At 40.8% G+C, this 23,188-nt stretch overlaps 2 protein-coding genes across 9 annotated transcripts in view; one reads left to right on the forward strand and one right to left on the reverse strand.

Moving 5' to 3' along the window:
• Positions 1-601: 601 nt before the first annotated feature.
• LOC139628593 (collagen alpha-4(IV) chain-like) lies at positions 602-23,169 on the reverse strand. Its single transcript, XM_071490404.1, has 47 exons — positions 23,014-23,169; positions 22,687-22,780; positions 21,865-21,907; positions 18,681-18,752; positions 18,109-18,243; positions 17,855-17,899; positions 17,162-17,278; positions 16,202-16,267; positions 16,019-16,054; positions 15,794-15,856; positions 15,557-15,592; positions 15,385-15,426; positions 15,107-15,190; positions 14,862-14,906; positions 14,507-14,578; positions 14,375-14,419; positions 14,237-14,290; positions 13,833-13,896; positions 13,109-13,213; positions 11,730-11,888; positions 11,319-11,408; positions 11,045-11,196; positions 10,876-10,948; positions 9,805-9,911; positions 9,514-9,697; positions 9,333-9,404; positions 8,924-9,031; positions 8,544-8,762; positions 8,198-8,362; positions 7,859-8,026; positions 7,281-7,424; positions 7,003-7,110; positions 6,669-6,847; positions 6,437-6,500; positions 6,084-6,158; positions 5,487-5,594; positions 4,952-5,059; positions 4,292-4,363; positions 3,855-3,983; positions 3,314-3,418; positions 3,013-3,168; positions 2,828-2,935; positions 2,522-2,659; positions 2,253-2,369; positions 1,798-1,986; positions 1,399-1,682; positions 602-1,306 (listed from the first exon to the last, which is right to left on the reverse strand). Exons 2-47 carry the CDS (start codon positions 22,725-22,727, stop codon positions 1,046-1,048), a joined length of 5,007 nt encoding a protein of 1,668 aa, XP_071346505.1. The 5' UTR covers positions 22,728-22,780; positions 23,014-23,169; the 3' UTR covers positions 602-1,045.
• The window catches only part of LOC139628592 (collagen alpha-1(IV) chain-like), a 36,021-nt gene continuing 24,739 nt past the window's right edge, over positions 11,907-23,188 (forward strand). For 4 of the 8 annotated variants that reach the window (XM_071490402.1, XM_071490396.1, XM_071490400.1 and 1 more), the window contains exons 1-3: positions 12,330-12,409; positions 12,808-12,955; positions 22,677-22,754. The gene's annotated coding sequence lies outside the window, so the exon portion shown is untranslated. Of the gene's footprint in view, positions 11,928-12,329; positions 12,631-12,807; positions 12,956-16,191; positions 16,261-22,676; positions 22,755-23,188 lie in introns of those variants that run through there. The other 4 variants (XM_071490399.1, XM_071490401.1, XM_071490398.1 and 1 more) reach the window with 3 other exon arrangements.

Raw genomic sequence — 23,188 nt, forward strand, 5'->3', positions numbered from 1 at the left:
TACATCATCTCAATTGGTTCTCTTTGCACATTAAAATGCAATGTCAACATTGCCAAAATAGTATGGGTTTGACAAATGAACTACCCCTCAGTGTGCAAGTGCAGTACCCCCTCTCTGATGAGAATCAATGCTACAGAGGTCCCTCTGTGTTGTACCTGTACGTGTGTGTGTGTGTGTGTGTGTGTGTGTGAGGGAGAGAGCTGTGCGTGTTTGTGTGTGTGTGTGTGTGTGTGTGTGTGCCAAGCTACACTGTATGCAAGTTGAATCTTTAAAAATGATTGTTTTAAGACATTCGCTTTGCCCTATCCATGACGTTGGTGGGTGGAGGTTGGAAATGTAATAATGATGATGTACAATCTTTTTGTGTGTATAAACGTGCACTGTGAAAAGGTAGAGAGAGCACCGCACTGTCAGAGTCCTCTGTCCTATTGCACTGAGTGTTCTCTTGTTTTGCGTAATAAAAAAGAAAAGGAAAAAATGTTTGAGGAAAAAAGTACTGTATACTGATTGTCACTTGGGTTCTGTTGAGAGAAATAAATAAATATGAACTTGAAACCCGCTATGGAAAAACTGTATCCTGTTGAATTTATTCATTTTTTCCTACCTTGGGATCTCTACATGTAGATTGTAGTATTTTATTGAACTCTGAATGACTTTGAATGTCAAAACTTTTTAAAAAGTATTTTAATTTAGGAGCACAACTTAGATAAAGACAGAAAGGTGTTGTGACTATTTCGCCTAAAGGGTGATTTAATTAGGATTTCAACACCATTCTGAAAAATTGGGTGAATACATAAGCTAAAGGTACAGCAGCAAAATGATCAATTGTCAAAACATTTTTATCATTAGAAATAGCACCTCAATGAAATAATGACAGAAAAGATACAGTAACAGCAGTATTGCATTAAAAAAAACAGTTGTTCAGATGAAGGTAACAGGGTATAAAATGTAAAATAAATTTTTTTTTGTCACCAAATCTAATCTAAATATAGCCCTGAGTGGCAATCAGAATCAGGTTTTGATACTAAAAGTGATGAGAAAACCTTTATTTTTCTCTGAAGCAGACGTGACACTGACTGGCCTTGCGTCGCTGTTGTTGGGCTGCTTTGATGGTGGAGGGCTTCGCAGGGATAAACTGCTCTGTCTGATTCACAGTAGTAAGCCAGAAACTGTAGAGGTTGGCAAAGTAGTGACATGAGCCTCGTGCGCCCTGGCATTCTATGAAGGGATGAGTTCTGAAATCCCTAAGGCAGCTTCCAGAAGAGGTCAGAGACTGGCCACCGCCTTTGTCACCTGACCCTGTGAGCTGAAGACAGGAAGAAGCAGCAAGAAGACATTCAGGGGAGTTGATGGCATGTTTCTTTCATCCACACAATCAAGCGTTTTAATGGCACTCACCAGGAAGAAAGAGTACCCTGTCCACAGACTCCTCCAGCCAGGTGGGCATGCAGGAACGACGAGATCCTGGCTGTGAAAAGCCACTGCAGGCGAAACTGTCTCACAAACAACACAGCGGCTGATGTGGGAGTTAATCTCCTGGCCGAACAGTGGCATCATGGGTATGGGAGCAGTGGTGGAGAGCCAGTAGGATTTGTCGTTGCGACTGGAGTAGTGACAAGCAGCTCTGTTGCAGTAGGAGAAAGGCATGGTGGAGAAAAGAGGGAGGCAGGAGCCAGCCTGGCCTACAGGGAGAGCAGGTAAAAAGAAGAGAGAGAAGGTTTTAGAGAAACAAGAGGAAAGTTTTTTTTTTTTGTACGAATAAACTCAACAAAAGTATCGTTTTATGCAGCCTCTTACCCAGGTCTTGTGTGTGAGCCTTCTCTTGTCCCTCCAGGTACACCAGACTGTAGCCCACCCAGAGCTGACTGCTGCCTTCAGGGCACAGCGGCACCTTAACTGACTGGCTGTGTATAACCAAAAGGAAGCCTGATCTAGGTGCCCCCCCATGACCTGGCTCACCTGGATCACCGGGTGCACCTGGGATACCTGGGGGATGGAGAGGTTGAACATGTGGCAAGTGGGTGATGTGAAGGGAGGATAAGAGCTCAGCTATTTACCGGAGACTGTCAACCATTTTATCTGTGGCCTTGAGTTTCTATCAATACTTTTCTACATAAACACAGTGTCTCCCTTAATGAGTAAATGAAGCCTCTGGCAGTTATCAGTTTAGTGCAGTTTCTTGTATATAACACATGTCTTATTTTTACAGAACAAAGGCTGGGATTGTTACATGACTGTGTCTGGTTATTTACCTTGAAGTCCAATAAATCCTTGCAGACCATCCTCTCCTGGGTCTCCAATAGGACCATTAGGACCAGAAGGACCTTGTGGACCAGGGGGGCCCACAGACCCTACAGAGCCCTTCTCTCCTGGAACGCACAGATACAAACAAACGAGAACAAATATACACACAGACACATACAGACAACCAATGATGATTAAAAAAAAAAAAAACACAACACAAAACAATTCAGACAAAGTATACACATAAATACACTGTGACTATATTAGATTATCTTGCCTTTACGTCCTGGAGTCCCAGGAGGACCCACATCGCCAGGAAATCCCTCAGATCCTGGGGAACCACGTGGTCCTGGAAGTCCAGAGGGACCTGCCTGTGTGCATTGACCGATGGAATCACCAGGAGCACCTTTGACACCTGGTACAAAGATAATACACTGATTACCAGATGTTTATCCCAACATTTTAGTGGTGTTGAATCAGTGACAATAAATTATAAACTAATGGCAGTGAAACCAGAAAGAAAGAGGAAAAGTAAAATCTTGAAAAAATGATTGGTATATCCCATAGCTACAGTGCCACTCACCTGTATCTCCAGCTGGGCCAGTTTGTCCCTTGCGGCCACTGGGCCCAGGGAGACCTTGCTGACCCTTGGGTCCTAGGGCACCCCTGGGACCAATGTCACCTCTCTCACCTGTCAACGTGCAGCAACATTTAGAGTGCATTCAAGTAGATGGCAAGTGATGGCAGCAGTCTTGCACTGTAATCTACCTTTTGGGCCGGCAAAGCCTGGACAGTTGTGAGGTCCAGGAGGTCCTGGGAGGCCCCTATCTCCCTTATGGCCAGGTAACCCAAGGAGGCCATTTGGTCCTGGGTCTCCTCTGGACGAGATGTTGCCGCCTGGAGGGCCCTGTTCTCCAGGAGGACCTAATAACCCCATACAAAATCCCAGATGTGGACAGATAGATTGAATAGGACATGTTGACAAAAATCCATGCAACATTCTTTCTTAAATGATGCCACACATAGATGGAGACATAACATGAATATGAATCGCCCCATTCACACACACCTGGGCGTCCTGAAAGTCCTTCATATCCTATATCTCCATAGGGTCCTCGTGATGATGTGCAGGACTTGCCAGGGTAACCGGGTTCTCCTGGTAAACCTTGAAGACCTGAGGGAAGAAATACAGAAGGTTTAGTTCCCTTGCTCACAGAATATATAGAGGAATAGAGCAGTAGCAGCACTCAACAAATGGAGAGTGGCTAACAGCAAATAGAAAGCCAGGAAATGATAACAAAAACCCTGTACAATCTGAGAAACCATGACAGATTATTGCATGGTAAGAAATCATTGTATTATTTTTTTTATTGGACTTATACTGGTGGTATTGTGGGGACAATAACTTAAAATCAGCCAAATAGTATGTCTTGTAAATTGTACACCTGTGTGAGGCAAACAGTATATAGTCTTCAAGTGTTCATTTTTTCTACATTGTCAGGCAATTTCTATGTTAAAAGTGAATCCAGGATATGACTTGACTTAATTGAATGTGTATTCCTTGTAGACTGGTGAAGCAGATGGACTACTGATAATGATAAATATAATACCTTGGTCACCAGGTGGACCCCTCAGGCCTTTTGGGCCAGGAATAGTGGCTCCTGGCGGACCTGGGTGGCCCTTCATTCCTTTGACACCAACAAATCCATCTGGTCCTCTAGGCCCAGGAATACATTTGCCTTGATGTGATAAATGAGTACATTTAAGACACAGTATTACACTTAAGCATGTGCTCACATTTACTCATATAATGAGTAAACATAATGACACTAATGACACAAATTACACTTTTTTTTAGGAGGTTAACAATAAATAATGAACAGGATTTAGTTAACAGTAAACTTCAGTATTTCTCTCTGAGGCAATTTGTGTGTCATAAACAGACATATTTACTTTATACTGTATAAAGAAAAATAAATATGAATAGTACAAGCACCATAAAAGACATGCAAAGAGATTATTGCTAGACCTTTTTTTCCCCTCTTACCACTTGCTCCCTTCATCCCTTTTGGACCTCTAAGCCCATCCAATCCATCCAGGCCTGGTGGTCCATGGGGCCCTGACATAAGATCACAATAAAGCATAAGAATAATCTTGTTTGGTGTCATCATTACTAAAAAACATTTTACCTTTGGCACAACACCCAGATTTTTATTCATTTTTATTTGCAGTCTATGCTTTTCCTGTCGCAATGTGTCTTCAGATATGTTACTGGAAAACAAAAGTACACCCTTCATTATCAATCTATTGTCCAGATCAAATGTAATTCTGGCTATGTGTGTGTGTGTGTATGTGTGTGTGTGTACTTGTACTTGCTACATAGTAAGGACCAAAAAAAGTATTTTACGAACAGAGTGAGGACATTTTGGGAAAGTGAGGACATTTTGGCCGGCCCTCACTTTTTGAGACACCTTCACATCACATTTTGAGGGTTAAGACTTGGTTTTAGAGTTATGGTTAGAATTAGATTTAGGTTAAGGTTAGGGTAAGGGGCTAGGGAATGCATTATGTCAATGGGTGTCCTCACAAAGATGGAAGTACAAGTATGTCTGTGTGTGTGTGTGTGTGTGTGTGTGTGTGTGTGTGTGTGTGTGTGTGTACCCTGGCTGTTCAATAATAGGAGAAACAATTAATATTGTTTTGGTACCTGGAGGCCCATATGGGCCAGGTGGTCCTGGTGGCCCCACACCTCCATCATCACCTGGAATACCCGGAAAACCTGGACGGCCTGGTAGGCCATGAGGCCCAGGTAATCCTATAGAGACACACATGTAAATACACATACAACGTGTATACCTGAAGCACAAAATTCAAATTACTAATGGGATGAAACAGAAGAGTAAAAATTGAGTCATTGTTTTAATGGCTTGAGTAGCTATGAAGCTAAGAATTCATAAGTATCAAAATTCTAAACTGGAGTGAGAACAAATGATCTAGGTTACTGGAAAATGCCATTACTTTCTTACTTTATATATTTCTTTTTCAATTATTTTTTTCTGGTGATATACAACTGTGTAATATCTCAGGATAGAGTACAAGTTCATATTCTTCTCCTGAATCTGATAATAAGTCAGCATTCATACGTTCAAAGGTGAACTTTAGTAGTGTTCCTTAATTTATCTACTTTTAAAAATATGACTGCAATACAATAGTTCGATGATTCAATTTTCACTGGAAATGACCTGGTCCTCCTGGTCTTCCTGGTTCACCCAAAGTGCCTGGTTGTCCAGGCTGTCCTGGCCTTCCCCTGGGTCCTGGGTCACCTGGATCTCCTGGACTCCCTCTGGGTGCTAGAGGACATTATGTTGTGGATATAAATATATTTCCAGTTATAAATCCACTTACAGTAGTCTGGGACAGTGGTTCTCAAACTTATTCACATCAAGGACCCCTAAACACAACAACACCCCTGACACAAAGTAGACCAACGGACCCCCATTTGATATGATTGTGTCCCAGGGTCCCCCACTGATAAGATTTTTGCTTTTGTGTTCTGTGTTATTGGAAAAAGTGTTTGAAACCCATGACCAAAATAGTCATACGTTCTGCCATTGTGTTACTTGTGGATGGAAACTATTCTCCCGGAACCCCTATGGACCCCCAGGACCCCCTCAAGGACCCCTGGGGTTCCCCAGAGCCCACTTTGAGAATGACTGGTCTATGAAACTGACAAACCTCTTTCAAGACATGTTTAATGATTTTCTACTTTCTACTTTATCATTTGAAGTATTTTCTAAGTAGTTCTGTGTGTAATTCAGTGTGGAATTTTCTTAACTCACCACTGTGTCCATTTTCCCCTGGCAATCCTTTGGGTCCAGGTGGACCAGGTTGTCCATAAGACCGTCCAGGCTCACCTGAAACAGATTTGGACAGATTTCATGAGGTTCAGCCCAACTGCATGAAATCCTGAGAGAGATTTAATTTAATTGATTTATATACCTGGATTTATATACCTTTGTATTTCCATTTATCATAACAATGTATCATAATGCTTTTGATACACCAGACAAAATTATTAATTGTTAATCTGCTGTAGGTTCAGATCCTGTTGTATATTTTTTCCATTCACTTGAAATTAGCTATACAGTATATACCAGTATTTTGAAACGAATTATCCTGTTTTATTACTCACCTTTGGCACCTGGAAATCCTGGTAATCCTGGTATACCCTCATGTCCTGTAGGCCCTGGATCTCCCTATAACAGACATCAACACATTCAAAGTATTATAATAAAGTACATATTGTACATTAAAGCTACATTCAAGAGTAGAAAGACAGCATAAGCTATCTAGGACTAGCCAAAAGCTTTGCACAGACACTTGTTACTAAAATATTAATACATTAAATTGGGCTCATTGTGTACCGGATCTCCATTATGCCCAGGATATCCCCTTGGACCAGGGAAACCTTTGATTCCAGGCGGCCCAGGAAGGCCTGGTATTCCTGCCCTGCCTGGAGCACCAGTATTGCCCTTACATCCTGCCAGACCAGGCCATCCATCAGGCCCTGGGTCACCTGGTATTCCCTTTACGCCTTTTGAGCCTGTAAAGGACAAAACTAATCAGAAATGTAGTCCTAACACTGGTTATGGCATTCTATGTGTCAGTCTTGTGTCAGTCTAGTGACACACTCCTAGTGGGAACTCAGAAATCACTCTGTGTGAAAAATATATGTAAGTGAACTAACAGCTCCATTACCTGCAAGTCCTTGTTGGCCTGGTTGTCCCCTCTTTCCTGAATGTCCTGCAGAGCCCTTTGTTATATTCTCAATTGTTAGGCCTGGTAATCCTGGGGGACCACGTAAGCCTGTATAGATCACAAAGTTGAGATGAAATGTGTGCCAGGCTAGACCATAAAGTACAATGAATCCTTACCTAGTCTTGTATCTGTGTAGCCACTATTGTAGTTGTATACATGCTGCCTGTTTTAGAAGTGTGGTGTACATTCTGGTCAAGTGGACTGCAACGGATTCCTACCTTTATTACCAGGCAGTCCTGGGTCTCCTGTGTCACCTGGTTGACCATTAAGGCCCCTCTCTCCCTGTTTACCTCTGGGTCCTGGAGGTCCGGGACGGCCTGGTAAACCTTTTGCTCCAGCCCTGCCCGGGTCGCCCCTTTCACCTAGATGAATTCAAAAGAAAACCTTATTTGAATCAGCACAGACTAGTTTACAGATATAAAGCATTGTTGATAAAATAAAGGCTACATTTCAGTGTGGACCTTTAATAGGTGACTAGGTCAGTAACACTTCCAGCTTGGAGTGTGGAACACGTGGTGATGGGAAACATAGTGGTATGATCACTGTCAGGGTCTGGAGGTACTATGTACAGAGGTCCAGCTTCACATGTACAGAGGTCCAGGTTAATAAAAAGGAAGCTGAAGATCAACTCACTGTGTGAATGTGAGAGGCAATGCAGTTCAAGGCTTAACTGGCCGTATGGTACTGTACATTTATGGATATAATACTGAAATGAGGGTACATGATGTCAAATGATCAAGTAAACAGAGATTACTTTTAAGAAACAATTTTTAATTAAAACAAAACAGTTGTTCACCTTTAGGTCCTGGCCAGCCATCAAGGCCAGGATCTCCTGGAAGGCCAGTGGTACCTCCTGGTCCAGGTGTGCCTGGTATACCGGGAGGGCCAGGGAAGCCTTGAGGACCCTTCTGTCCATGACCAGGTGGACCTATATCCCCCTTCAAACCCTTCTGACCAAGGTAGCCTATGCAAAATTATAAAGGTTAATGAGAGAAATATGTTCATGGATGGTTAGATGGCTACCCAGCAAAATATGCATGATTGTACATTGTTACTCGTCTTGAGACTCTTTTAAGGGACACTCAGAGTACTAGCATCACATCCATAATTTTGCTTGCTGCTGCTGTATGCTCACCTGGTTCTCCTCTCCATCCAGGGTTTCCTGGAGGTCCTGGAGGCCCTGGAAATCCATTTAGTTCACACAAAGTGCAAGGTGGGCCTGGGAAACCAGTGGCACCAGGGTCACCATGGACTCCTGGCTCTCCTTTATGGCCTGGTCGTCCAGGTTGGCCTTGTACGCCTGTGATTCCAAAGCAACAGTGCTCAAATGATTCCAGTGAACAGGAAAGAAGGGAAAGTACACCCCAGGTACTTACAGTGTACTGTGTATACACACTTTTCTCAGTGATACAAGACACATCAACTAAGGCCTTGACTGTCAGGTGGTTTGTTTGTGTTCACCTAATATAAATTCAATTTACCTGGAGATCCTGGGTTTCCAGGAAAGCCATGAGGTCCCTTTGTCCCCACTGCCCCAGGGCGGCCAGGTGGGCCAGTAGGACCTGGACTTGCAGAGAAGACATCTCCTGGGGTACCCTTCCAGCCTTGCACACCTGGTAACCCAGGAGGGCCTGGAGGGCCATCCAGGCTAATCCCACTGGGACCAGGGTCACCTGGATCCCCATTTAAACCTGGAGGTCCTTTTACAAATAAGAGAGACCTATAATCATACAATCAACCCTCCTAATTGTATAATTATAATTAATCATTAACTGGATGCCTCATCTGCAAGTGAATAATAGTGTAATAAACAGTTTTTAAAAAGTCATTTTAATTTGACAACATTTTAGAAAGCCATTACCTGGCGGTCCAATGCTTACAGTACCACTGTCATCTCCTTTCATGCCTCTGAGGCCTGGGTGTCCCGGAGTTCCGGGAAAACCATATCTTCCTGGCTTACCTGGAATCCCTGTGGGGATAAAAAATAAGTTGAATTGCAACATGGGCCAACAGTCTATCAAGGGTCATAAACCATTTTTCTTTCATGGCACCTGGCTTAGTATGAAAAAGCAGTTGTACCATCAACTTTTGGGCTAATTACAACATATCACTTGTAGCCCAGTCTATGTAACTCTTAAACTGCTGTAAAACAGGGGTGATGCAACTTTTCCACCAAGTCAGATCAGGCCAACAAACAATGTAGCAATCAAAATGATTTGATGATTTTGATGGTTTTTATTATATCATAACATAAAACCTGTAAGACTTACCTGGGGTACCAGGCTCACCCTTAGGACCAGGTGACCCAATCTCAATTTCATGACAGCATTGCTCAATTTCACCTGATGACACAAACACAACATACTTTTTGAGCCCATGACACCTGGCTCAACATGGGGAAGGGTGTGTTAAAACCAAGTGAGAATCTCTGAAATTAATCCAGTCTCTGACCTGGAGGGCCTGGTCGTCCAGGACTTCCTGGGAGGCCAGGATGTCCCTCATCTCCTCTAGGTCCAGGAGCCCCTGTGGGGCCTGGAAAACCAGGACCTGTGGGGCCTACAGTCCCTGGAAAACCTTTGGGTCCAGCAACACCAGAGTCACCTTTGGGACCAGGTAATCCTGCATAAACAGGACCCTGCAAAAATTGTGTAACAAAGTGGAACATTTTTACATGTAATTTTACATGTAAAGATTAACCTCTTCCATAAATTATATTTACATATTTAAAATGTACACACTCACTGGTGGTCCAGGGTCTCCTGAATGGCCAGGGGGACCATCCTGTCCTGGCCTGCCTGTTGCTCCAGCAGAGCCAGAATGCCCAGGCAGTCCTATGTCACCCTTGGCACCTTCCAGGAACAAGAAGAAACAGTAGATATTTGACTATAAATGTCTAATAAAATTTGTTAGACATTTATAAAACAAAGGTCTGTTTATTCTTAATTGACTACAAGCACAACGTTACCAATAGACATATACATATGCTATATAGTATATACAATACTTTTTAAATCTACTATCATACTGAAGACATTGCAGGATACAGTGCAATGGGATTGCTTTACTGTAGAGTTTGCGGAACATAAAAATGGAGTAAGGAGGTGGAGACTGCAGTTGTAATGTAAATACTACTTCTTATTCACAGGTATTCCTGAGTACAGAATCCTTGGAGAGCACATTAAAGGCTCTGGCACACTTGATATGTCCCATGTGTGTGGTGGCTGTGGAATGTCTTGTTTTTCATTTTGGTGCCCATGTTAACGGATTAGAGCAAGCACACTGCCACGCACTTCATGGCTGCGTTGCCTGATCAAGAATTTTGGCATCTTGCCTATTTTTCATGTGTGACACACAGGTTTTGCAGCTAAAATAAACAGAGAAAAGACATGTTGATAGCGTGAACAGCTGTGTTCAATTAAGCTCGTGCTATTTTAATTTAAGACTGGTGCTGAAGTGACAGTGGAAGTGTAGAAACATCTCCCAACATCTCTCACCCTAATGTACCTAACTAGCACTTACTATGCACATACGGTGGACTTGTTTACCTCCTGATCTCCTTGCACTTGTTGAATAGATGTACTACTTAGTACTCATAACAAGGTCTCCTACTGCACTAAAGCTTCAGTGTCCCTCACTTATAAGTTGCTTTGGATAAAAGAGTCTGCCAAATGAGTAAATGCAATGTAATGTAAATATAATGGAGTGACATCTTCAGATTTATCCCATCCTCTGTAGAGTTAGTATTTAAAACACCTATGACACACATTCCTTGCATAACAACGTGTATATTAGAATTTAGAGACAGGTGCTCACCTTTACCACGTACCACAAAAGAGTCACCTTTCTGACCCTTCCGTCCTTTTACACCAACAATTCCTTGAAAACCCTAGAAACCACAAAGTCAAACACAAAGAGACAGAAAAAATGTTTTGGGAAATGGCAATTAATTATATAGTTTGAGTCCCACTATCCTTAGGCCTACTTGTGGTCCTCTCGGTCCCTCATCTCCTTTAAGTCCTGGGTCCCCCTGAAGTCCTTGAATTCCAGGTAACCCTGGAAGTCCTGGAAAACCAGTTGGACCAGGGAGCCCTATGCTTCCCCCACCAAAGGTACATTCACATGTCCCTGGACAACCTGTAGGAGACAGAAAATTCCCACAGGATGATTTGAGATTCTACCAGAGGTCAGTAGGCGCAGACAAGAACACAATCTCTGCTTGTGGGACCAGCTGATGCACACAAACAGTCACTGATCACCTTTAATTCCTTTGAGCCCTTTGTTTCCAAGAGGTCCTTGGGATCCTGGGTCACCATTGTCACCTGGGTCACCAGGCTCACAGTAATAATCTGCAGGATCAACCAGATATAAATATTGACATAAACTAAAAGGAGTCCGCAAGTAATTTGAATGCATAATTGAGTTATGGCAAACTTCTTCAAAATCCAAAACTCACCTCCACATCCTAATCAGATCCCCAAAAGTATCGATACCATAAACATAAACACACACACACACAAACCACAAGGTAAGTCCTAATACAAATGAAGATGCACAAAAACATCTGACAGACTGACATCTGTTCCAATTATGACATCATATTTGTGAGATTAACTAACACATACAAGAAAGCGTTTGTGCTGTGCTTTGTCCTCAGCGAGAACATATACCTGGAGGGCCAGGGAGGCCTGTGACACCTTTAGGTCCGGGGAGCCCTTTAGTTCCCTTTGGTCCTGGTAATGGATTGATGAAGTCGTTATACCTTCCTGGCTCTCCCTTGTAGCCCTTTGGACCTGGGGGCCCGTGTGGACCAGGCAGACCTGGCTTCCCTAGAAAAGTGTGAGAGACGATGTGAAACTTCAGATAAGGTAAGATAGAGAAAGACTGTTTCCAATTCAGATAAAACAGACTTCTGATGTGAAACAAAGAGAGAACAGTGCCGAGTAGTCATGCAACATGCAGTGGAGAGTTTGATTCATAATAGGTGTGCATGGCAACCAACTCCTGAAATAGTGTACCTGCAACTTTTAAAGCGGCATTGTGTATTTTCCATGGTTCAAGCTGTGGCGTGGGCAAGCAAGACAAGCAGTGTTTTCCCAGTTAATGCTAAAATAGACAATTAGGACGATACTGAAGTGGAAATATGACCTCACAACAGCGTTCTGTTCGAGAAGGATCCAGTGCCTGTTGGCATCCGTCATGTAATGTACTGCCTGTGGTGGCAGCAGGGTATTGACTCTGACAACTAGCATGAGTACTTGCCTTTGTACCTATCGTTTCTGTCATTTTCGTGGGTGCGACCCACTGTGTTTGACCCACAAAGTTTGAACTAGTCAAGCGGAGAGGAGAGGTGAGTGGGGGGTTTACGCATGCGCATAAAGGATAATCCCGTGTTTGAGGGGTGAGTAGTAATTACCGAGGTGCTTGTCAAGCGGTCCTTGAGTCAGCTTCTACCGCTCAGAGATCAGTTATGTACAAACTAAACCTGCACTTGAAGTATTAAGCGCCAGCAATAACATGTAAACGAGCAAATGACACAGGTTCATCATATCTGCGCAGGATCTGCAACAGGTTTGAGACAGAGTATTGTTACACAAGTAGCGCAGCTTCTTTCAAGAAGAGGTCGAGCTATTCTTTAAAGGAGTTGCGCTAATCCGTACGTAGGTCGTGTGTGTTTTTTTATTTCACTCTGTGCTGATATGATATGTTTGCTCTCAATTCAGAAGAATAATCCTGATATTTCTTCAGACAGGAAGGTGAAAGGTGCATGTCCGGGCAGATTGCAGAAGATGCAGGAGAGAGACTTTCAGCACAGGAAAGCCAGGCAGCACAAAGTCATGAGACAGATCGGGCCCTGAGTTTTAGAGAGATTTGCAATTACTTCTGTCATGAAAAGGTATGTTTCAGTCTGGTCCATGTTTTCATGTGGTAGAAAGCTGAAGTGCACTGAGTTGACCTGACCAGACTGAATAATATACTCAGAATTACAGTACTTAAAGGCATGAGTAAGCTGAGAGTCAGAGAACTGAGACAAAGGCTCAACTCTGACCTGGTATTGTTAACCCCGGTGGGCCAGGAGGTCCATGCATGCCCATGTCCCCAGGGTCACCTGGGAGTCCAGACTCTCCTGGATACCCATGATCACCTTTATCACCTGAAACATAAAGCCACAAAATTGTGGAAAAAAAACTTTATTATTCGAGTAGTAATTATGGTCATTTACTAACTGAACAGGAAGATCTGAGAATTCAAAAGCAAAGGGCTGTAGCAGACAATTTCATTTGAGTAATTCTACAAAAAGCGTTTAGCAATGTCTTGGTTAAAATATGACTGCAGTGAATGTACAGATAGACAGTGAAACAGTGGACAGGAGGGGTTTGAGAAGTTTCTGTTGTTCATACCCTTAATATGTTTTGATGCTTTTTTTGAATTTGTGGTAACTGATAGAATTCAAGTTGACCACAGTTTGAAACCAAAAACATTTCACAGCCACCTTTCAACCCTCCAGTCAGTGAGGGTTTGGCAGTCAAAACATTGATTCTGGGTGGAGTGTACTTTAAGCACCCCACTGGACTGTAGAGCTAATTCCAGTGGGGAGAACTTTGTACTGTCAATATAATGAAGTTACAGTATATTAGCCAAAACAGCAAGAAAACTGGCAGACTTAAATTCATTATTTTATTACAATTACAAAATCTTGAATAGGATAGTTCTACCAGTAGCCACACTTAGCTCAGCCAGTGAGGAAAGTGTAGTTATTGCAGTGGTCTCACCTCTGGCATTACTTCCATTATTTAAGTACGTGGGACCAGGGAGACCTGGATCTCCTGGGTACCCCTGTTGGATGCAAGGACAGAGACAGAAACCATAGTGTTAAACAGAAAATGCGATAGATGTGCGTGATATTTCCAGAGGAAGAGTGATCAGGAATCACTGATCTGGTTGGATAAATGTGACTGTCCCACTGAACAACCACAAGAAGGCAGCAGTTTTACTTACTGCTTACTTTACTTTACCTTCTTCCTATATGTACAAGGCACCTCTGGAGAATATAGATCCATGTCTATATCCCCATGTTTCCACTGTTTTTATAGAAACCTGGTGTCTGTTGCACCTGACACAAGTTTTGTTCAAATAGTTATTGTTATGATTGATTAGATGTTTATGCAACACTCACCTTTGGACCAATCCCTCCAATGAGGCCTGGAAGTCCTTTCTCTCCATGGACACCCTGAAAATGTATCATTGTATTTAACCTAAAATAGTTGTATAGTGTAGTAACACAAGGGAAGGCTTAATCATACGGCAGGTATACCTCAGGTCCTGTTGGTCCGTCTCTACCAGGGGTTCCTGGAAGACCCTATAGCAGAAACAGTGGCGTTGAAAATATTGTTTGTGTCTGCACGTTTGTCTAAAATCCTGGGGCAGTCAGATTTAAGTCACCTACCGGAGATCCAGGCAATCCAAGGATTCCTTGCTCCCCTATAATTTCCTGTCTGTTGTAGTCTGCTACATCACCCTAATAAGACAAAAAATAAAATCAAATGTTTTTCTCTCTCTCGCAGACATACCTGTATGCTAACATATATTAACATCTATAATGATAATATTTAATTCATATAGCACCTTTCAAAAACAAAGTTTCAAAGAACAATACAACCAGAAAATGCAAGTAAATTGATCCAAAAACATGAAATGTCACATTATAGAATAATTTAAATAGTTACAAACAAATACCAAGAGTTAAGAGTAAGCCATATGATAACAGTGAGTCTTGAAAAGAAATTCAGGATAAAACTCACCTTTCTGCCCTTTGATCCACATGGTCCAGGAAGACCTGTGCCTCCCTAAGAAGCAGAAAAAAGAAGTAATGCACAGCATGGAGAAGGTAGCGTTAACATTTAAATTATGATGCAACATGATGATGTTGTTTGGACTGATTAAAATGAATGGGTTGCCATAAAATCCTTGGAGGCATAAAGTAAGTCTAGGTAGGAGTTAAAAATCACCAGTCTTTCATAAACACCAATGAGGGCTTTGCCTTCACCTTGTAACCTTTGGGTGGAAGAAAGTCTGGAGGAAATTCTATGATTTCTTCTAGTCCTGGGAGGCCAGGTGGGCCTTGCTCACCCTGCAATATGGAATTACAGGTGAAGATGTTTGCTGTTGTAAGTTGGATGCATACATATGCACACACCCAAAAGCACACATCTCATACTCACACACACACACACACACACACACACACACACACACACACACACACACACACACACAGTGCAAAACCTCAGTCCATAGCTGTCAAAGACCAAAATGGTTCCTTACATCGTCACCTTTATCCCCTGCCAGTGGTCTTCCAGGGTTTCCCTACACAACAACCAGTGATAGCAAATTTAGTTTAGTAGGGTTTTGTGTGTGACTTATGTGTTTATGCATGCAATGATTTTTTTTTTCGTTACAGCGTGGACTGCCAAATATTATGATGTAAGTGACTCACTGGTGGTCCTCTGACACCTTTAGGTCCTTCCCAGCCCTAAATGGAATCACACATATACACATGCACCTTTTCACATATAAAACAATGCATTTCTTCTTGTGATGTAAATCATAAGTATAAGTGGTCTAAAATGTTGTTGCATACCGTGCATGTGGAGTAATGTACGATAACATACAGTAATATATGATCCTATGGTTAAGTCATAACCTACATAATAAAAAAGCGAGAATTTTTTACCTCAGGTCCTAGAAGACCAGGGGCGCCAATGTAGCCTTTAGGCCCAATGTCTCCTTGTCTTCCCTGATTAAAAACAAACAAACATAAAAACTTAGATGTTCGAAAGAGTAAACATTAAGACCAGTCAACTCAACCACAATCAGGGAGTAGAGGATTTTAACATTTGATCCATATTCATTAAAATAATTGTACAGAGAGTAGAGAATAGTGCTCTAATACACATACAGGTACACCACGGTCTCCATCTCTCCCACGCTCTCCCTGTAAATGAAATGAACAGAACATGAGAATTTTCACATGCATGGTAGATTTTAAATAATTTTGGAACTGCACAAATAGAAATGGGTTTTGAGCAGGTGAAAGGCCAACCCATAATAATCTGAGCTTTTCTCATATAGGAGAACCTACAGGCAGTCCTGGGAGGGTGGGGCCATTCGAAGGTTCTCCTTTAATTCCTTTAGGTCCAGGTAAGCCCTGAGAAGAAGAGACAGTAAATTCTGAAATTAGACACATTACAAATTGATATAAAGATTCCAACAGAAAGTTGGTGTTGGACAATGTAAAAACCTTGAGTTAAGATCAGTGGGAAGTTTGTAGTATTTAATTGATTATTAAATTTAATTATTAAATTTAATTATTATTATTATCTGAATGTTCCAACTTCTGTGTTAGACAACTATGGCATTTTAGGGAAAGATCATCATTAAAAAAAGCTGACTGCTGGCAGGAGATTGGACACAAGCTCAGGCCTCTGGTTTACATGTCCAACCACCACCCGAACTTTTGCACTGCTCTATCTGAATGCCACACTACAGTCACCAAGCACTTTATTAGGAACACCATGCAAATGCTGGGTAGTGCCTCCCTTTGCTCTCAAAACAGCCTCAGTTCTTTGTGGCATTGATTCTGCAAGATGTTGATGAAATTTTCCTTTGAGACTCCACATTGCTCCACATTGATTGCATCACACCATTTCTGCAGATTTAGTTGCTGCACATTCATGCTGCTAATCTCCTGTCCTACCACATCCCAAAGTGTTCTACTGGATTCGGATCTGGTGACTGGGGGGGCCACTGAAGTTCACTGAATTCAGTGTCATGTTCAAGAAACCAGTTTGAGATGCACATGGTCAGCAACAGGTCTTAGATTGTACGTCCTGCATTGCCAATGAATGTTGGCGTGAGATGTAAATCGTATGCTGCAGACCTGTTCAACAAAATTAATATAACCTTTTAATATAGCCTTTTTTCAACATTACTTTGCTGCATAACTTGATTAGAAGCTCTAAACTTAGTTAAATGACTATGTATGTCTCACTCCTGACTGAATGATGGCTAATAGAAACATCAGAATAGGACTTATACTCACCTGCGGCCCATCGAAACCATCCTGGCCAGGAAAACCAGGGACTCCGGGTTTACCCCTTGTCCCATTACAGCCATCCACTCCTGGCAAACCAGGCTCCCCGCCTGCTCCAGGGTGACCCTGATCAATACAGTGCAGTTATGGTGGTGAAGAATAATTGCAGAGTATTAGACACAGGGAATTCACAATTATGACTCTAGTTGAGAATGATAGAAAATAAACGCTTTACATTTTTAACATTTCATAATTATACAGTGGTAAAGTTGAACCACTCAAGCTTTTATTAAACACAAACATTCGAGTAGTAAATCGACAGCTGCATTGGGCCATGAAGAGAAACCAGGCCCACATCGTCAGTGAGCCTCGATGTGTCCACTAGAGGGCACACCAGATACATGCTTCAATCACTGCACCATCTCCTGTAGAGTCTCCTGTACGGTATCTTGAATATATGATCTGGGCAGTAACACAACTGGGAACACTACACAACATATTTACATATTTATTTGGTGTCTGATATTGTTATCCCATGTATATTCTAAATTTGTTTGGAGAGACTATGGGAAAATAAGTGAGAGGTAATGTTGAGCTGCACAGTGTTTGGGAAATTGGTGCAATTCCCTCAGAGGGTTATTCACCTCAAAGGGATTATTATTGTCAGTGTGAGCAGTGTGCGTCTTTTTCTGATTTACTCACTAATAAGCCATTATTACCAGGAAAACCAGGAATACCAGTCTTGCCCTGAAATGTTAAAAACATACATTCATTCAGTACTGGGTTAGATAACACTATTCACTAGTCAACCAAACATTTTTTTAATCATTAGCACTACTTTTTTGAACAGGTTTACAAAAGTACTTTTTTTTTTTTGATGGCGAGTTGTGTTTTCTTGCATATTCTGCCTTAGACACGACACACAGATACAACTTGCACATGAATATTGCACTAACACGGCCTCCTTTTGGCCCCTCTGGGCCAGGTAATCCCTCTGCTCCTCTCCTGCCTTTGTCTCCAAGTGGTCCCTCATGTCCCCTTGGTCCCATTGGTCCCTGTGGGCCTTGCTGCCCTGGCTTTCCTGGAGCTCCCTACAAAGAGGAAACTCAAGTGTGTAAAAGCTTAACTTAGACTGTTGTTGTGAGTGATACCGTACCGTAGGAATTGGCTGCCGTTATTTCATTTAATTTTTTGACTTTAGTCACTGCTCTTGGATAGTTGAATAATATAATATAACTAATGCTGCACACACAAATGTATTTTTCTGTGGTGACTAATTATAAAAAGTTAGCAGATAAAATATCTACTTTATCATTTCTGATTCTACTTTCCCCTCTTTTATTCTTATTTTTTCTTTTTTGGAGAAAGGGAATATAGAAGATCTTTTTATGAGAAGTAAAGGACAATAAAAGCATTTTCCACAGATTCATATCGCTTTATAAACAGAAATTCAAAATATCAGCCTTATTATTGAGAGAGTAATTGAGCATACTGCCAGTATATAACAGGAAAAATAAAGAGTGCATACCCGTGCTCCTTTGGCAGGAAGACACCGACATACAGAGCAGTCTCTACCCTGACATGGCTCCTCAATCCGCCCCTGGAACGTCAAAGAGAGGCAAATCACAGGCCTTAAATGCAGTAAATCTGACCATTACTGCAAAAAAGAAAGAGGATCAGACAGGCTGAGGCTGTGTGAGTGTCTGTGTGTCTGAGCAGAGCAGATGACTGTAAGGGGTCAAAGGGTACCAGCAGGTGCATCGGATAAGGTTGTAGTTTTGCGGAAAATCTGTCGATGCTGAATATTTAACAGCTTTGAGAATCAGCCTTGAGAATGAACACATTTCCCTGTTGAGACTGGGAAATCCTGACTGAAAGGTTTTAAACAAATCGGTGTTCGGATAGACTTGGGTAAATAATGAACGCTCTGACCTTGATGAGAAAGAAAACACACAGAGCTTCATCATGCTTCATTCACTGCCATCCTGCGAGTCCACACCTCCAGTATTTGCACAGATATCAGTGTGTGTGTGTGTGTGTGTGTGTGTGTGTGGACTGGGAGTTTTGCAGTGTGGAGATCTCGGTGTCACGAACATTTAGTAATGTTTTCTCAAAGCTTACTAAATATTTGGAAGAGTTTATGCAGGTGAAATTGCAAACATACATAAGTGTCTACGTCAGTCTGAAAAAAAAACATACAACACTTGTATGTTTTGGACAGGCCATTAAGATTCAGTTCATTAGCCTAATTGGGAACACAAAGTGCTAAGTTCGACATAGCTTTTACATAAAGTATAACAATTAAACATCCCTGTGACTGGTTCAGCATCACTATCTTATCAGTTTTTATGTCTTTTTCTAAATGTAAGGCCACTTCTAACATAGTAAGACATGTAAAGTGTTGATAAATGAAAAAAATTAAATGGCTATGAATGTTACCTTGTAATTATTTGAGTTATTTTCTGAGAATGTGACATTTGGAAGAAAAGACATATTTAAGTGAACTTAAAACTATTTTAAGAACAGGTTCTGACAAGTAAGTATATGTGTGTGTGACGTCTCAGTGTTTGTCAAAAAATTAGTGGTTTGTGTCAGAGCAGACAAACACACATTATAATCCATTCTTTCAATTTTGCTCTCAATAAAGCACAAAGATGCAATTGCTCCAACAGAAATGCTAACTGAGAACATGTATGTCTTTGTATGTCTTCCAGCTGATGCATATATCTACAGTATGTATAAAGATAATATACTGTTAGTGGATTTTCAACACGACTGCTAATATCATATCAGCTCTTTTTTTTCTTTTCGTCATTATTCTTTAGTGTAAACTGCCCTGTAAGCGTAGAGTCTTTTGATTTACTTAATCAGCTTACATATTAACCAATACAAAAATTATAAAATAAGAAAACTCTACGACTATGTCAGCCCATCAAATCTGTCTGTCTAGCACTAGTATAGAGTATTTATTTACTATAAAAACACCAAGCAGTCCTGTGACCTGGTGCCTTATTTATCAGGTTATTACGTTTTGACTTTATTTTGTTTTTATCTCTATTTTAATAGTTATTTAATTACTCTATTTATTTAGTCTTTTTTTTGTGGTAATGACTGAAGGAATGTTTGTCTCTATGATGAGTTGATGGATATTTGAATTTCCCCTTAGGGACAAATGAAGTATCTATCTATCTATCTATCTATCTATCTATCTATCTATCTATCTATCTATCTATCTATCTATCTATCTATCTATCTATCTATCTAAACACATAGGGAGCAATATTTACAGTTTCCAGGTGAGTCAAGTACTTGTACTACTTGGGAAAAAATTCAGGGTTCAAATTTGGGCTTTTGGAGAATTAAAGAACATGATGTATACACAAGCAGGAGTTTGCTGATATATAGGAAGCTATGTGCACTCAGTGACCCTAACAAGTGTGCTGAGAAGATCAGGTTTAGGACTATCCAGGATTCACATTGGTGGTCTTCTGTTTGTAACAGACCTAAACTACATTCTTGGCTACTGCAGCAGCAGTGTTTGCAAAAATTAAGCTGTAATTACTCATTCATTCATTCAACCTCTATATAAATCTCAAAGAATCATTGAGGGCATGCCCTCATTTTCTATGATGTCAAGTGTATACTTATTAAACTTGAATTAAACTTTACATGGTGCATTTCACGTAAGATTCTAATGCAATGTTGAAACAACAGTTCAGCTTGTGTAAAAAAAAAGTGTTGACTCTGAGTAGTTAGTGATGGTGTTATATTGAACTGCATCATATTCTTTTGTCCACCCCAATCACCCATTTACATAAATGGGGGGTCACATAGTTGAATTTTAAAACAGTGTCAACAAGGAAATAATATATTTATATATGAAACATAATAATTTAATATAATGGTAGCTATAAACTTCACAATACATTGATGGATTGTGTTGCATTACCTTGTGCAGTGTACATAGTGTGATCAGTCAGTAACTCAGTGTATATTGTGAAGTGGTCTCTCTTTTTTCTCCGAAAATTAGAAACATCTTTCATTTTGAATAATCTGCAGCAGTTTATCTAAAACAAACTCTGGAACAAAGAGAGGGTACATTTCTGTTTTTGCCGTAGAGTTTTGATCACAGTTAATTTCTGTTGTATAGTATGTCTTGGTTTGGGAGGAATGCATATACATAATGGTACATATGTTCATATACAATGTCGGGAAGTAACTAGTTACGTGTAACAGGATAACGTAGTTGAATTACAAAATAAATGTAACCATAATATGTTACAGTTACTGGGAAAAAAAATTTAATCAAATTAGTTACTCATCATGCTCTGCATCTGTTGGCCAAGCAGGAACACCTTCTTTTGACAATGGGTCAAATGTAGCTAACTTAATTCAGCATTGTGTTTTCATTAAATGTTAATGTGGAGAGGTCATTAGGTTCGGAAATGTCTGGGCCCCAACACACTAAATGAATGGTACTGAAAAGTACATTACTTTGATGAAGCTATTACAACAATTGCATTGCTTATTACATTTTAAAGGGGTAATTAGTCATCTGTAACATATTACTTTTAAAAAGAAACCTTCCCAACACTGTGGATACATATGATTTTATTTGTAGTATATATTTGCAATTAAATTGTATTGAAATGACTAATTACAAGGTTTTCATTTGGTGTGTGTATCTAGAAGCTCTAGAAGGAAAGACTTACTGCATTGAGCTGCTGCACAAAGATGACCAGTACAAGGATCCATCTGCAAATGTAACAATGGTAACACATTAACTGTGGTTCCATTTAGCACCAGCTGCTGGATGCCTTTACATAGTCACAAGCGACTAAAACATAAACATGTGACAAAAAGAGACCCTATTTGTATGCAGTGCAACCTAAAATGCTTGCTGGTTACCTCATAACTGTCAGCATGATACAAAGCCCCAGAATATGAGGCAAAAAAAGCAAAAAGGCAATACCTCGTGGTAAATGAACTGCTGTACATTAGCTTATGGTTTGTTGCTCCTGTCTGCAGCAAGAATGTTGTCTACTTGAATTGTCATCACACTGCAGGTGACACCATAGTCCATGTGAGTACAGCTCTGCAGGTCAGTTTATATTGGGTCTACATACTGGAAAGCAAGTATGCGGATGTGCTGAATAAACAGGCATGAAGTGTGTTAGTTTTCTGATAAATACATTTACTAAGTAGGGAAATTCCTTCAGACTGTATGAGACATACCTCACAAATGATTACATTATATTTCCCAGTGACGTACAACTTGAAGGAAAGTGCATATTTTGAGTATTATATTGGTTGTAGCAACACCACCTTTGTCATTCTAAACCCAAACTTCTATTTTTCTGATAAAATGTCATCAAATTTTGAATGTCGAAAAGATGCAATGGTCTTTATTTTCTTATATGGGAATATATTATGATTTCATGCAAAACATCACAAAATACCAGAATGGTAATATGCATTTCATACTGCTGTCATTGTTAATTATTCATTATTAATATTGTTGCAGTGAGACTCACCTGACGAGGCACAAAGTCACAACACTATATGAGGATCTCATCTCTCATCTCATCAGTCTGCAGAACAGGTGAGTTTTGGCCTCAGTGCTGCCCCCTGTGGTGGATAAAAGGAAGCATGACACACCAAAGACACCTGTTAGCCATTAGCCAGTTAGCGTTATATAAAGAATTGACTTCCTTTAAAATAAAAGTACATAGAATTATGATAGTTAAAGCAATTAAATTATGTTACTAATTAAAAAAAATGTTGGTTCATTACATATTCACCCTATGTATTCTACAAGTAATAGTCCATCATGCACAAAATGCACGACATTCATAACTCACCCCAATTCAGAGGCTGAAATTAATCTTCATGAGGGTTTTGGTGCGCTCCAGGCAGGATAATCTCTGAGAAGATTCAAACTAATCTCCTGCCTCCGTATCAGTAAAAACCAAACTGAGTAACTGCCACTGTTTGTTAGTGCCGGGAGTGAGATGAGGAGCAGGATGATGATTGGGG

This window comes from Trachinotus anak, unplaced genomic scaffold (genome assembly GCF_046630095.1).
Source record: "Trachinotus anak isolate AG129_WGS33_773 ecotype Australia unplaced genomic scaffold, CSIRO_AGI_Tana_v1 ptg000012l, whole genome shotgun sequence".
NCBI classification, from domain to species: Eukaryota; Metazoa; Chordata; class Actinopteri; order Carangiformes; family Carangidae; genus Trachinotus; species Trachinotus anak.

Coding starts and splice junctions, on each gene's coding strand:
- LOC139628593 (XM_071490404.1), bottom strand. CDS start 22,727: ATGAGATCCTCATATAGTGTTGTGACTTTGTGCCTCGTCAG. Junction 18,244..18,680: donor TTCCTGCCAAAGGAGCACGG/GTATGCACTCTT, acceptor TCCTCTTTGTAG/GGAGCTCCAGGAAAGCCAGG. Junction 16,055..16,201: donor CCACCCTCCCAGGACTGCCT/GTAGGTTCTCCT, acceptor TTTCATTTACAG/GGAGAGCGTGGGAGAGATGG.